Consider the following 14,103-nt stretch of genomic DNA (forward strand, 5'->3'; position numbering starts at 1 on the left):
GTCGTCAGCCCATTGCTAGGTTTGGGGAACATTTGAAACAGGATGGGTTGCTGCTGTTTCTTTTTTTCTATAGGTGAGCCAGAGGACTGAAAAGGCAATGTGATAATCTGGGCACATCCTGTGGCATCATGGGAATCACTGTGCTCACCTGTTAGAAATGGGTGTGTACGCATCTATGTTTTGTGAAATAAGAAAGATGAATGCTTAAGAGTCTGCACACTGAATCTGATCCATGCCCTAAGCTTCCAGTGATTGTGGACAATACTGACCCCACCTGGAACTAATTCAGTTTTCCATGGCTATATCAGGAGATTTTGTTGCTGTTCTCCATGGGGCATTTATATTACTGATTTCTATTATGTGAGAGCAAAAGACTGTTTATGGGTTCAGGTCATTGATTCTGGTGAAGACTGAGACATTCACGCTTTCAATAACATTTAATGAATACTCACCATCTTCCAGGAACTGTAATAGATCCCAGAATGCAGAAATTAAAACCCTCCTATTCTGAGAATCCTAACACAAAAGAGAACATGCTTTCTCTGGAATGATCTGTCTGTACATGGTATAAATTACGCTGTGATTGGTTTAATAAAGAAGCTAACTGACCAATAGCGGGACAGGATAAGGTTACATGAAATATACAGACTAAGGACTTTGGGAAGAAGAAGGATGGAGATAGAGGAGTCCCCAGTGAGACACACAGAGGAAATAGGAGGTGCAAGATGAAAGAGAAATAACACCACAATTAATGCAGATTAATATAAATGAGTTAATTTAAGTTGTAAGAACTAGTCAGTAATAAGCCTGAGCTATTGATCAAGCATTTATAATTTATATTAAACCTCTGTGGATATTTTGGAGCAGCTGCCAAGACACAGAAAAACTCCACCTACGAGAACACATGGGGCATTACAGTTACATGAACACTCAAATCCTTAACCTGGAGAAAGATTTCCACTAGGTCATTGGGGATCTTTTAGAAGTGAGAAAAATCTTTTCTCTTTATGCTGAAATAATAGTTAGTTGCTTACTATAGCTAGGTAGACTTAGGCTAGTTATGTACAATATAATACTTCAGGGCTGGAGATATGATTCAGTTAGTGGAATTCTTTTCCAACATACATGAAGCATTGGCTTAGAAATCCCAGCATCGCCTCGCGAACTCCACTGTGGCAACATGAAACTGCTCACCCACAACCTCCTGAGCTCGCATGTGCGGGGCGTGGGCACGCGTGGCTTCCCGCTGCGGCTGCAGGCCACCGAGGTCCGCATCAACCCCGTGGAGTTCAACCCCGACTTCGTTGCGCGGATGATCCCTAAAGTGGAGTGGGCGGCGCTTGTGCAGGCGGCAAACACCTTAAACCTGACCGAAGTACCCAAAGAGCCAACTGAAGGTTATGAACAAGACGAGACGTTTTTGAGGAAGATGCACCACGTGTTGCTTGAGGTTGATGTGCTAGAGGGCACCCTGCAATGCCCAGAATCTGGCCGTCTTTTCCCCATCAGCCGCGGGATCCCCAATATGCTGCTGAATGACGAGGAGACTGAGACGTAAACTTGTTAGCCGCCACTTTGGCATTTTGTGATGTGTCAGTTGTACAGTCTGTTAAATAGGTGTGTGACCCCGATCTCCCCCCAGTGACTCAACAACCACCATGTACTTGAGCTCCATAGTATATTTTTTTTCTCATTAAAGGTTCAAAACCAAAAAAAAAAAAAAAAAAGAAATCCCAGCATCATATGAACTGTACTGATGTCATAAACCTGTAATACTAGCATACAGGAGGTAAAGGCAGGATGATCAGAAGATTAAGGTTATCTTTAGATTTATGCATTTGAAGCTAGCCTGGGATACAAAAATCAATAATGGTGAGATGTCTTATATCAAGAAATCTCAGCAATGCAGTGGTAGAGACAAGAAGATTGCCATGAGTTCTAGTCCAGTCATCATTATATAATGAGTTTCAGGCCAGTCTGGAATACAATGGGAGAACTTCCCTGTCTAAAAAAGAAATCAGAAAAAAATTAAGTCACTCATTCATAAAGTTATACGTGCATGTTTCACTTGACATGTGTAGCTGGTTACTTTATTGGACACCAAAGACTGAGATCACTTCTGTATTCCCTGAGAGTTTTGTTAGGGAATACCATGAGATATCCTACTGTGGCAATGGTTACATAGATGTAAGCTTTCTGGAAATAAAATTGGTTCAACATAAAGTCAGTCTCCAGGAGCTCACCATATAACAGATGGCTAAGGGCCATCATGAATGTATGTTTGAACCAGATGTGATATTGTATGCTATGACCACAGCACAGGGAAGCTGAGGCAGGAGAATCATGGGTTCAAGACGAGCCTGGCAATTACAGCAAATGAGACTTCCCCCCAAAAAATATCTCCAAAATGGCTCAGCAGGAAAAGTGCTTGTGGCAAAGCATTTGGACTTGAGTTCAGATCCCTAGTGTCTAGGTATAAGCCAGGAGTGAAGGTAAATTTATAACCATGGTTTTCAGGGGTGAGAGGATTGGTGACATGCAGACTTGGATCTTACTAACTAACCAGTTTAGCAAAACCATGAGCGTCAGCTTCAGTGAGAGAGCCTATCTAAAAACTAAGGGGGAGAATAATGAAGAGCATCTGACATTGAACCCTAACTTCTACACATTTGCTGGTGCACATACATTCATACACACCTATGGGACCACACACACACAACAAACACACACATATACTTGTTCAGACATACAAGTATCACACAGGTGCACTTATATGAATATCACACATACATTCACATATAAGCTCGGAGAAATATGGAAGTTGGGGCCCATATGAGGCTCCAAAATATTCTCCTCAACTGTAGCCACAGGGGTTTAATGGCGTACTGAAGATAGGCTTAGCATATATGAGGCCCTAGGTTCAATCATCAAAACCAAACACATTTCAAATCTGATTTGGAGGATGCTAGGAAATTCACAGTATAAGCAGTAGAAACAGTCTCCCCCACTGACTCACTGAAGGCATATTTCCCAAGCAAAGAACGCCTGGCATGTTGAACAGATCTCTCACTGATGTTCAGTCTCCTCTTGTTTGTGGGCTCTAAGGATCTCTTCAGGATGAAGCTGTGCAGGGTGCTGGCACTCTGTCAGATGGAGTGGCCAGGGTCTGGGGGAGGCAGAGAAGCCTGATGCTCATCCCTCTGTGGCAGGAGGCACTGTAGCCTTACCAGGCCAGCACTACTCTGTGCTGTGGCACACTTTGTAAGGAGCAGGTGATATTTACCACCGACTTATGCAACTCACAGACTCTATGTTCGCCTTTTAATCTGCAAAATGTCCAGGCAATTTATTGACTTGGTTATCCTCCTTTGCCTAGAGCAATTGTTATTTTACATATTTAATAAAGGGCTGTGAATGATGATTATAAGCATTCTCTGAAATTTTGGGATAACTTCCCCCGTAGCCTTTGGCCGTCTTCTGGTTTTAGATATCCTGAGATGTGCCTTCGACACTGAAGCTCATCAATGTAAGCTCATCATGTATCTTGTCTCTCTGTGTTTTATGATGTTTACAAGTGTCAGCTTTTGAAGAACAGGAATTGAAGCTCAAGTTCATGAACTTGCTCCATGACTTCTGACAAAATTGGTTCATAAGTCTGAGTCTCAGTTTCTTTATCCCAATAAGAATGGGAAAAGAGCTTCTCTCAGGGCTTTTTGAGGAACTATTAAGAGATGAATATCAGGGACCAGAGAGATGGGTCAGAAGTTAAGAGCACTGGCTGCTCTTCCAGAAGTTCTGATTTCAAGTCCCAGCAATCGCGTGATGGCTCACAACCATCTGTAATGAGATCTAATGCCCTCTTCTAGCATGTAAGCAGAACACTATATACTAAATAAATAAAACTTGAGAGAGAGAGAGAGAGAGAGAGAGAGAGAGAGAGAGAGAGAGAGAGAGAGAGAGAGAGAGAGAGGCCTAGTGGTGCAGGACTGTATTTGGGAGGTCGAGGACGTAGGACCTTATATTAAGTTCAAGACCTGTCAAAGCTACTCAGTGAGTTCAAGGACGCTCTGGGTAAATTTTCTCTCTCATACAGAACCAAGAATTGCCCACTCCCACAAGGTCCAATACTGTATAGCACATATCTTCTTGCCCATACTACATACATTGAAGAATGAGACATAGGTTTTGTGGAACTTTGGATACAAACTGTAGTATTGCTCATCTGTATGGGGGTGGGGCAACCATCCTCTTAACTTCCTTGTATCAGGAAGAAAGAATAGACTACAACAAAGAGCAATGTGAACATTTTAATCTGCAAAATTTATTCTTGCTGTTAGTAATAGTAACTCTACTGTCTTGAGCTGTTACAACTTCAGAGGGTTCCTGCCAAATCAAAAGCATCTGGAAGCAAATGACTTCCAACCACGCAGATTGCTCTTGTCCAAAGAAGTAATAATGCTGTCTTTGTGGGTGGATGCCTGTTGCCAAGGAGATGACTCCAGAGAACCCAAACCGCTGATGGGGGTGATGTCACTTCTGGGCTTGGTGGAAAGAAAACCCACAAAGAAAAAAATGGGGCAATGACTTCTCTGTCTCTAACCATGAATATGCTCCAGTAGCATAAAAAACAACTTCCGATATAATTTTTCTTTTGCATAATTGATTCTATTTTCAGTTTTCAGGTTCACCAAAGGTTAAGCTCATAATCCACAAACATGGTCTTACTGAACAGAACAAGTGATTAATCTGAATGGGAACTTCCTATAGGTTCTTTGTGGTTCTCTACTCTGTTTTTGTATGTGAGAAAGGCAAAGTACTGACACGGGAGGAATAAGTTGTAGTTAGAATCTAGGCCTCCACAGTTCTAGTAATGCAATCCTATCACAGCCACCTTGAAACATTTGCTTAAAGAATGAGTCTGGTGATCATAGCATTACAGTTCTGGGCTATCTGCACTGGACTTGATGTCTTCCTTTGATTTCTGCTTTGGTTTTTACATTTCATACATGTATACAGTTTCTTATGATCATATTCATCACCTCCCATTACATTCTCTTGTCCTGATTCACTCCTGATGACTCCTTTGTTCTTTCTAACGAGTCTCTCTCCTACTTTCCAGTCCCTTTTCTCACCACTGAGTTTCATTAGAGTTGCTTGTATGAGCATGGATGGGGGTTATTCATTGGAGTATGTGTAACTTACCGTGGAAGCTGATGACACCTCCTCTCCCAGCAATAACAGATCTCACGTCTGAATTATAAGTTCTAAGGTGGAAACAGATCTGAAACCTTGGGGAATATTGCCTGTCTGAACCACTTAAGACGTTTGATTTCAGAAGAATCTGGGCTCAAATCATAGCCCCAACTCTTGCCAGCTTGTAAAGAAAGAATATTTGGAGTTATGGGGAACGAGAATGAAGATGTGAACACATAGAATTATTATTGACAGATTTCCTAAAGATACCTCACGTCATCCTCACAAAAATCCTATAGGATAGGTACTAGCCCATTCTCTCAGATTGAGCACTTATGCTTGTCGTTCAAGGTCACCCATTTCGTCCCCCAGAACCACAGAATATAGCAGGTAAAAGTCTCACACTATAAGTCTGGAGTTAGGGGTGTCCAGTACAAAAAGCCTTGTAACTGCAGAGTCCCCAGCCAAAAAAAAAGGACAATCGGCTCTACAGTTAGCAACCACTGTTCCATATTCATGTACCCTCCCCATTCCTTTCCCCCTCCTTTTCTCCCTCTGTTTCCATCTTTCCTTGTGCTCTCTCTCTCTCTCTCCCTCCCTCCCTCCCTCCTTCCCTTCCCCCTCTTCCTTTCCCTCTCCATCTTTACTCCTTTCCCTCTCCTTCCCATTCCTCAGGACACAGAGTAATTTTTTTCAGAATATTTTCATTCTGTTAAAGAAGGTTAAAAAAAATGGTTCCCGGGAACCCAGATTTGAATTCAAGGAGCTAAGGATCTGGTTTTAGTGGATAGTAAAATTATTTATTACTTTGGGCAAGTTATATCTTCTCTCTGGGTCTAAGTTTACTGACTGTTGGTACTTGAGTCCTAATGGTAATCAAATTTACTGAAAGCTGTGACATGAAGTATTGGTGATATAGGTATGAGGCTTCAAACTCAACCTGTAAATTAGTTTATACTAGTGATCCACAGGTGTTATTTTTCTCAATCGAGGCAGAATTCAGTTATCTGAGTTTCAACATGAGGCAAAAGCCTTTTGGGGTAAAGGTACCAAGGGGCGGAGTGTGAGGGGGAGTCATGATTATAACAGCAAACACAATCAGATACCATGAGCCATCCCACCTCCCGCTTAAATTAACTGACCTGAGCGGACTTTTACCCTCAACAAATATGGTTCCTACCTTGGCTTCGGTTCCAGTGCCCTCACACTCAAAAAAATGGCGGCCGGACTCTCCTCTGTTAGTTTTACAGGTTCATGCGCGCTGGTTCTGCCCTGAGTTAAGATGGCGCCCACTCACGCTTCCCTGCCCGGTTTCAGGTCTGGCAGGGCAGCTTCACCGCCCATGCCTGATGACCCCGCCTTGTTTCCGTAGAAAGACGCAGAGGAAACATGGCGGTAGCTGCGGTTTAAATTCCAGCCGCGCCGCTAGACTGAGAACAAGAGCTGGGTTGGAAGGGGCGGGACCTGGCAGCCCAGCTCGTCGCGACAGCTTGGAGAAGCAGTGGCGCCGCCGCCGCACACACCGGTGCCACCGTCTCTGTGTTCATGATGATTCGGGGATGGAAGAGGACGTCACCCTGCCGGGGACCCTCAGCGGCTGCAGGTGTGGCCTGGCTTTGGGGTTCGTGGTAACTGGGTTGGGGTTCGTATTGATGGCGGTTCTCTCCCTTGAGGCCCGTGTGTGTTGGAACCTGAGGGTGTCCAGGCAGCTCCACGTTCGTCTGTGGTATTCTGGAATATACTCTGAGAAAATGTGTGGAATGTAAGGGACTTTTTGAAAGAGTGGGAGGAGATGGGCGTAATTGGGGTTTGTATTAGTAGGGGCTGGTTGGGACGGGGCCCCTAGGGCACTTAGTGATTCGTTCTTGTCTGAGAATCTGCATTCACTATGGGAAGTGTGTTGTTATTTTAGACTTTCTAAGGGCTCACACACCAGCCACCCAGGACAGAGGCATCATTGCAGGAGTTAAGAGCCTTGGCTGGAGATGGACGGAACTGGATTCAAGTCCAGCCCATAAATTGACTATGTGGGTGACCTGGATAAAGGACTTCTGCTCTGCTCTGTAAAATGGTAATGGGCACATGTGCCCTCACCAGAATTGAGTGAGACGAAAAAAAAAAACAATTCCTGCAAAGCAGTTCTCTTGGCAAGGCTAGCAGCTGACTCAACAGTGTTGAAAGGGATGATCTGTGTTGCCATCACTACCACTACTACATACAAGTTGTGTCTTCTGTCCAAAGCCCTTGGGACCAGAAACTAGATTATTTTGGATATTTTGGAATGGGTTGTTGGCATGAGAACTAACCTAGCGCAGTGTCTAATTCAGTGGATCTGCTAATACTCTCTTTCATCCCCCTGCCTTGACAGGGGAGATGCTACATTCATTTCTGGTAATTCACCTCCTAACCCACTCTAGGTCCTCCAGGCAGCTTTCCTTGTTCAGGATGAAGTTCTGTAATGTGGCTTTCTAGTTTCTTCATAGCCTGCTGCATCTGTCTCTAGCTTCCCCTCTCTCTGGTTCCCAACTCTCTTTCCTATGTCTGACTGTTAAGTTTTGTGTCAGGAATGATCTTGCTGTGTTGTTTCTTGCTGCCTTAGTTGTTCTTCCTACACCTTTTGCCTTCTTGTAATAAGAGCGGCAGGGCTGCGTCCCCAGCACCCGGCCGCCCGCATGGCTTATGCCCCAAAATAATTACATGGAAACTGTATTCTTTTAATCACTGCCTGGCCCATTAGTTCCAACCTCTTATTGACTAGCTCTTACATATTAATCTAACCCATTTCTAATATTCTGTGTAACACCATGAGCTGGCTTACCAGGAAAGATCTTAACCTGCGTCAATCTGGAGTGGGAGAATCATGGCGACTCACTGACTCGGCTTCTTTCTCCCAGCATTCTGTCTGTTTACTCCACCCACCTAAGGGCTGGCCTATAAATGGGCCAAGGCAGTTTCTTTATTAAATGAAAGTAACTCCTCCATTGCCTTATTAACACCCCTGTTCCACTGCTAGGAAACCCTCACTGCTATCCCCGTCCTTGAGTGGGCTATCTATACTGTTCCAACTCCTCTCACCTGTCTCTGTCTGAACCTTGTTGACAGTCATCAGCACTGTCCAAAAGAAATACAACCAATGCTGTATATTTAATTAAAAACTGTGAGTAAGCCAGGCATGGTGGTCTTACCTTTTCCCTAGCACTCAGGAGGCAGAAGCAGGTAGATCTCAGAGTTCAAAACCAGCTTGGTCTACAGAGCAAGTTCGAGTATAGCCAGGGCTACACAGAGAAACCTTGTCTCAAAACAGCAACAACAACCACAACTATCTGGTATTCACAATTAAAAAGAAGAAAAAGAAACAAGTGAATTCCTTTCTTTGTGGTGCTGGAGTTTGAAGGCAGGGTCTCACATGTGCTCAGCAAGTGCTTTACCACCAAGCAGCAGCAGCTTTGGAGACAGGTGAAGTAGTAACATACTTTATGTAGCTTAATATTTCCATATATAGTTCTAGCAGAATCTATAGAAAAACTTGTTGATGGTGTATTTTACATTTTTCAATCTTAAAGTTTGACATCTGGCATGAAATTTTACACTTTGTTTCCTTTTCCATTTGGACAAACTGCATTTCAAGTCATAGTTAATGACTTGTGTATTGGACAGTGCAGGTGCTGGCTTTTAACATATGGTCACCACCAGATGAGATGGAGACCTATTTTAGAACAGGAACTACTTTTGTTCATTTTAGCAACCCCACTTCCTAGCCTAGTGTCTGGTATACAGTGGGAGCAGAATGACATATATTAAGTCACTGAGTGAAAACTGATTCTTTGAGGGGCTGCTTTTGTCCATATTATCTGTGGGACCCCTAAAGCACAGAGAGCTGAAAAGAATGGTCTGGGGTCACATGATAAATCAGGACGTAAGTCTTAGCTTCCTGACTCTAAGCCCGCTCTGCCTTCTGGTTAGTCTAAACTAATCAAACGGGGTATTCCAAGGTTCTTGTAGACCTTCTGGTTAGTCTAAACTAATCAAACTGGGTATTTCAGGGTTCTTGCTGATGTTCTGGTTAGTCTAACCTAATCAAACTGGGTATTCTGGGGCTCTTGCAGACCTGGTTAGTCTAAACTAAGCAAACTGAGTATTCAGGGGCTCTTTCAGGGCTTCTGGCACTGAAATGGCCCTTCAAGAGATTCAGATATATTCTGGGAGGAATGGCTCTCCATTAGGTGACCACAACAGGAGAAAATAGTTCTTGTAGCACCAATTCTAATTGGTATTAGTAATAAAAATCCAGAGTCAGTTACAGGGTTAATGCTGAAGATCAGTGAAGTAGAGAGGCCAGCTGCTAGAGAGTTCTTTCACCTCTACTAGTGCCCAGACAGAAGGGTGGTCCTGCCCTCAGACTGCATCTCCAGACTCCATTTGTCTCCACCAAATCTCAGACTGCATTGAGTTCCTGTCTCCTTCTGCCTTACATTCCTCTCTCAACCCAGCCATATCCCTCCTGTCTCTACCTCCCTAGTGTTGGGATTAAAGGTGTGGGTTACCAAGTGATGGGATCATCTTTGTGTGAGCTCTTTTTCTCTCCTTTAGACAGATTCAGTCTTCGTGCCCATGGTGGTCTTGATCTAACAGAGATCCTCTGCCTCTGTCTCTAGAGTCCTGGAATTAAAGGTGTGTGTCACCACTACCTGGCTTCTAGTGGCTTAGTTCTGTATTCTGATCTTCAGGCAAACTTTATTTGTTAATACATGAAATGTTACTACAAGTTCCCAGGATAAAACCATAGCTTTTCATTTTAATATATTGCTTTCTGAGTACCTTTCTCTTGGTAATTTGCAAACTCCGTGTTTACAGCCTAAAGTGAGGCCAGTTTGTCTGTGAACCTTTGTTTCATTAGGTCAGGGTACACTATTTGCTTTGAACCTAATCCTTCTGTGTGTTTCAAACAGCTTTATCCTTGTGTAATTTGGACCCAGGGATCCAGCCCCAGTTAAGAAATTTACTCAGGAGGCAGAGGCAGGCAGATCTCTGTGAGTTCGAGGCCAGCCTGGTCTACAAGAGGTCATTCCAGGACAGGCTCCAAAAGTACAGAGAAACCCTGTCTCGAAAAACGAAAAAATAAAAATTAACAAAAAGAGAGAAATTTACATCTTTTTATGTAGAAAGATCCTGTGCTTGGCAGTCAGTATAACAACACAGATACAGATGACAGTATAAACCCTCATTGAACCACTTCCTAGTTATGCTGCTTTGACTAAGTCACTTACCTTACAAGTCTCAGTTTCACTTTGTTGATAACGTATTTTATTGATGGCCATGCAATTGAAGTAAGAGTGTACATACTAGGCAACTGGCACCTAGTGGAGAAAATGTGAACTCAGTGTGTGTTCTTAAATTCCTACTGTTGGCAATACAGGATCCTCAGCACTGCAGCCCTCAGTTCATCTCTTTGTTTTATGCCAACTGTCTGACTGTGTTCAGCTTCAGTGTCCTGAGGCCTGAGCTCAAGCTTATTGCTCCAGCACGTGACTATTAAGTACCTGTTGCCATATCACGAGCAGGCTGGAAGGAAATGTTTAGCCATAAGCGCAGTTTTATTTGGACCATCCTCATGGATGCCAGGAGAAAGGGTCTGAAAAAAGGACAGGGTAAAATCAGATGAGGACTTGGTGTTAGTGGGAGGGCTAGCTTGGATCCAGAGCATTCTTGAGCCGCGAGGCTTGAGGAGAACTGTGGTTCCTCGGTCGATAAAGGACCCGAGTTTGATCACCAGAACCTCCCTACAGAATGCTAGGCATGGTGATGTGTGCCAGAGGGCTGAGATCAGAGGATCCCTGAGATTGGCAGATGAGCCAGTTTAGAATAATCTGCCAACCCCAGGCCCAAGAAAAAAGACCTTGTTTTAAACAAAACAAAACAGCCAAGGCAAATGGCTCCTGAGGAAAGACCCCCCCCCCAGATGAACTTCTCACCTCCCTATGTCTCTGAACACTCGTGTGCATACATGCACACTGACATATGCCCCCATTTAAACAGGTGCACATACATGAACATGTAGTTTTTATATCATAAAGCTTACCCATTGAAAGAAACTACAGGATATAAATGGTGTGTCAACATAACCATAATTCAAATTTAAAATATTTTCATTATTTGAAAAGAAACATGTGTCCCTTAGCAATCCTTCCTCATTTTCCTATTGTCACCCCAACCCCACTTCAGACCCCGCAGTCCACAGTCAAGATTTTTGAGTCTATAGATTTGTCTGTTCATATATAAGGCACCTTATAGTACACGTTCTTTTGTGAGATACACATTGCATCATGCATCACTGCTTTTTTTCTTTTGTGTCAAATAATAGTCTGTTGTACCTATGTACCATGTCTTGTTCATGTCAATGGATGTTGTTACTTTTTTCTGTCTATTATGAACATTGTTACGAACCTTTAATTGGATATGAGTTTTGTTTAGACACGAGTTCTCTTTGAAACTATGGAATTCCTGGTTCCACACAGGAGTAGAACTGCCAGGCTGAATGGGATCTCTGTGCTTGTTATTTGAGGGACTGCCAAACACGTTTCAAAGATGGGGCCCATTTTTCTCTCTCACCAGCAGTGTTTTGTAGGTTCTGGGTTTTTGTATTTCACCAGCAATTCTCACTGTCTTTTCTACTCCAGTCACCATGGTAGTTGTGATATTATGTCACTGTAGAACTGATGCTTTAATGCCCGATGGTAGTGTATATCTTCTTAGGTGATTCTTAACCATTTGTGTGTTTTCTTTGGTGACATGTCTTTTTTGCCCAGATTAAAAAATGTAAATTATTTCAGCCCCACAGTTTCAGTTCTTCATATCTGCCCTAGGGGCATCTTCATACATGTACACAACGGGACCAGTGTATAGATATTCGTACAGCAAGTTTGTAAAAGAGCTGCTTAGAAACAAGTTGAATTCCAGTTAGCAAGGGATCAGGTAAATATAAATCCTTTCAAAAGCACCATTCAGACTGTATGCAACCCCCACTGTTGGATCTTAAAAGTCAGCTTCGTAGGTTACAGTCAGGCGTTTTAAAGTAGGACAGAACAGAGATGGTTTCAGGCAGTATGGAATTCTTTATGGATCATTGCCAGTAGAATTCAAAAATTAATGTGGCAGAATGCTCTGTAGGGTTATAAATATGGCCACAGACCCATGTATACAGTCACTGAAAATGTAGGATGAATCTGTAGCTAGAGGAAGGGTGGTATAGAGCATCACACTCACTTTAAATGCGTTGGTGTGTGTCCATCCGCTTGTGTCCCTTCATGGATCTTCCTCTGCCTGTTGCTCCCCACCTTGTTCTTTGAGATAGAGTCTCTCATTAACCTGGTGCTTTGCATATACTGGCAGACCAGGAAGCCCCAGATGCACTGCCCCTACCAGTGGTGGCGTTATAGGCATATGCCACCACAGCCGGCTTCTACATGGTCTCTTGGTATCCAAACTGAGCGGTTTATGCATGTGCAGCAGTTTGCCCACTGGGCTGTCTCCCCAGCCTGCATTTGTCTTATTTTAAGCCAGAACATAAAACTGTGATTCTCTGTATATAAATGACCAGACGAAGGTTAGGAGGCACCTTGTTTCTGAAGTCATTGCTTACCTCTTAGGAAGTGACTGGGTTGGGACTCTCTAGGGAGAAAGAATGTTAGGTATGTCTGATTTTCATCTTTATGCATTTCTTCTCTTATTAAAATTCATGGCATACAGTGGAAAAGGATGTTCAGAGACAAACAGCAGTGCACTTGTTCATGTGATTGTTTTTTTCAGGGTGAGTCCAGTTCTGCTTGAGCTCTGATGGCACTGCCAGTAAAAAGCTTAGTTCCCTTTGGGTTTTCTAGTGTGAAAGACAGTTATTTCTGGCAACTAGAAGCACAGAAAGAGATAGCTTCCTTCAGAAAGGCAATAAAATAAGGCAGGAGGATGAGGTAGAGAAGTGCACTCGCTCTGGGGCCCAAGTCTTCCCTCTCCTGTCACATGGTAGATGCTCATTGGTTTATGAATGTTCATCCGTTCATCCAGCAAAGAATGGTGGCCATGCCATGTGCTGAGGCTAGAAGACCCTTCCTCTTCTCATTTATTCTTCATCATCCCTACCCCTGGCATCAGGAGGCCATAGTAGTGAGGAGGTGCAAAGTGTACGAAGTGAAATCAAGCCAGTGTAGGCTTCCTAACTTTACTTTTAGAAGATATATATATATCACAACAAAAGAAAAAAAGCAAAATTTAAAATAGCAACCATTCAAAAGATGGTGGTTGAATTTGATTTTAGTTTTTCAAATTCAGTGTAGAAAATAGTTTGTCCTTTTAGTGATGCTTATTGTAAGAATTAGAAAATTAAGGTGAAGGAAAATATGTCTATTCCCTGTGAGTAATACTTTTGGTTCTTTGGAATATTTTCTTGGTGTTAGGTATTTTGTTGCTCACCACATTTCTCAAGAAATTGTAGAATTACTTTGAATGTGATTTTTCATGATTGAAGCATGTTCTAGTTAAGTTTCCCCAGTTATCTTCATAGCTGATCTACTTTAAGTGCTCATTTTCTTGGTGTAGGATTTTTGTATTTCCCGGTTTTTGCTTGGTGTGATCCTGATAGCCTTGTTTCAGTTCAAAGTTTGTTGATCTGGAACATTCTGAGGTGGGACACGTTCATGGAGTTAGAGGCAGGGAAAAAAAAGTTGTCCTGGATTCATACTGAACTCTCTTTTGTAATCTTATTTTCATGTCGTATCATGGAGGCATTAAATATTGTCTTCGTCAGAGTAACTATTGCTGTGATGAAACACCATAACCCAAAGCAACTTTGTGTTCGGGAAGGTATATCTCGCTTACACTTTCAGGTAGCAGTTCATCAGTGAGGGAAGTCAGGGCAGG

At 42.9% G+C, this 14,103-nt stretch overlaps 2 protein-coding genes across 2 annotated transcripts in view; both read left to right on the top strand.

Moving 5' to 3' along the window:
* The first annotated feature begins 1,161 nt into the window (after nucleotides 1-1,161).
* Nucleotides 1,162-1,711, top strand: LOC130884119 (multifunctional methyltransferase subunit TRM112-like protein). Its single transcript, XM_057785088.1, has one exon. The coding sequence runs from the start codon at nucleotides 1,181-1,183 to the stop codon at nucleotides 1,556-1,558; it is 378 nt and encodes a 125-aa protein (XP_057641071.1). The 5' UTR covers nucleotides 1,162-1,180; the 3' UTR covers nucleotides 1,559-1,711.
* A 4,558-nt stretch (nucleotides 1,712-6,269) lies between these two features.
* LOC130884378 (CDK5 regulatory subunit-associated protein 2-like) overlaps nucleotides 6,270-14,103 on the top strand; it is a 69,759-nt gene continuing 61,925 nt past the window's right edge. The window contains exon 1 of the mRNA XM_057785466.1: nucleotides 6,270-6,796. Within this exon, the coding sequence (XP_057641449.1) occupies nucleotides 6,270-6,796 (527 nt within the window). The remainder of the gene's footprint in view (nucleotides 6,797-14,103) is intronic.

Source organism: Chionomys nivalis, chromosome 11, assembly GCF_950005125.1.
Source record: "Chionomys nivalis chromosome 11, mChiNiv1.1, whole genome shotgun sequence".
NCBI classification, from domain to species: domain Eukaryota; kingdom Metazoa; phylum Chordata; class Mammalia; order Rodentia; family Cricetidae; genus Chionomys; species Chionomys nivalis.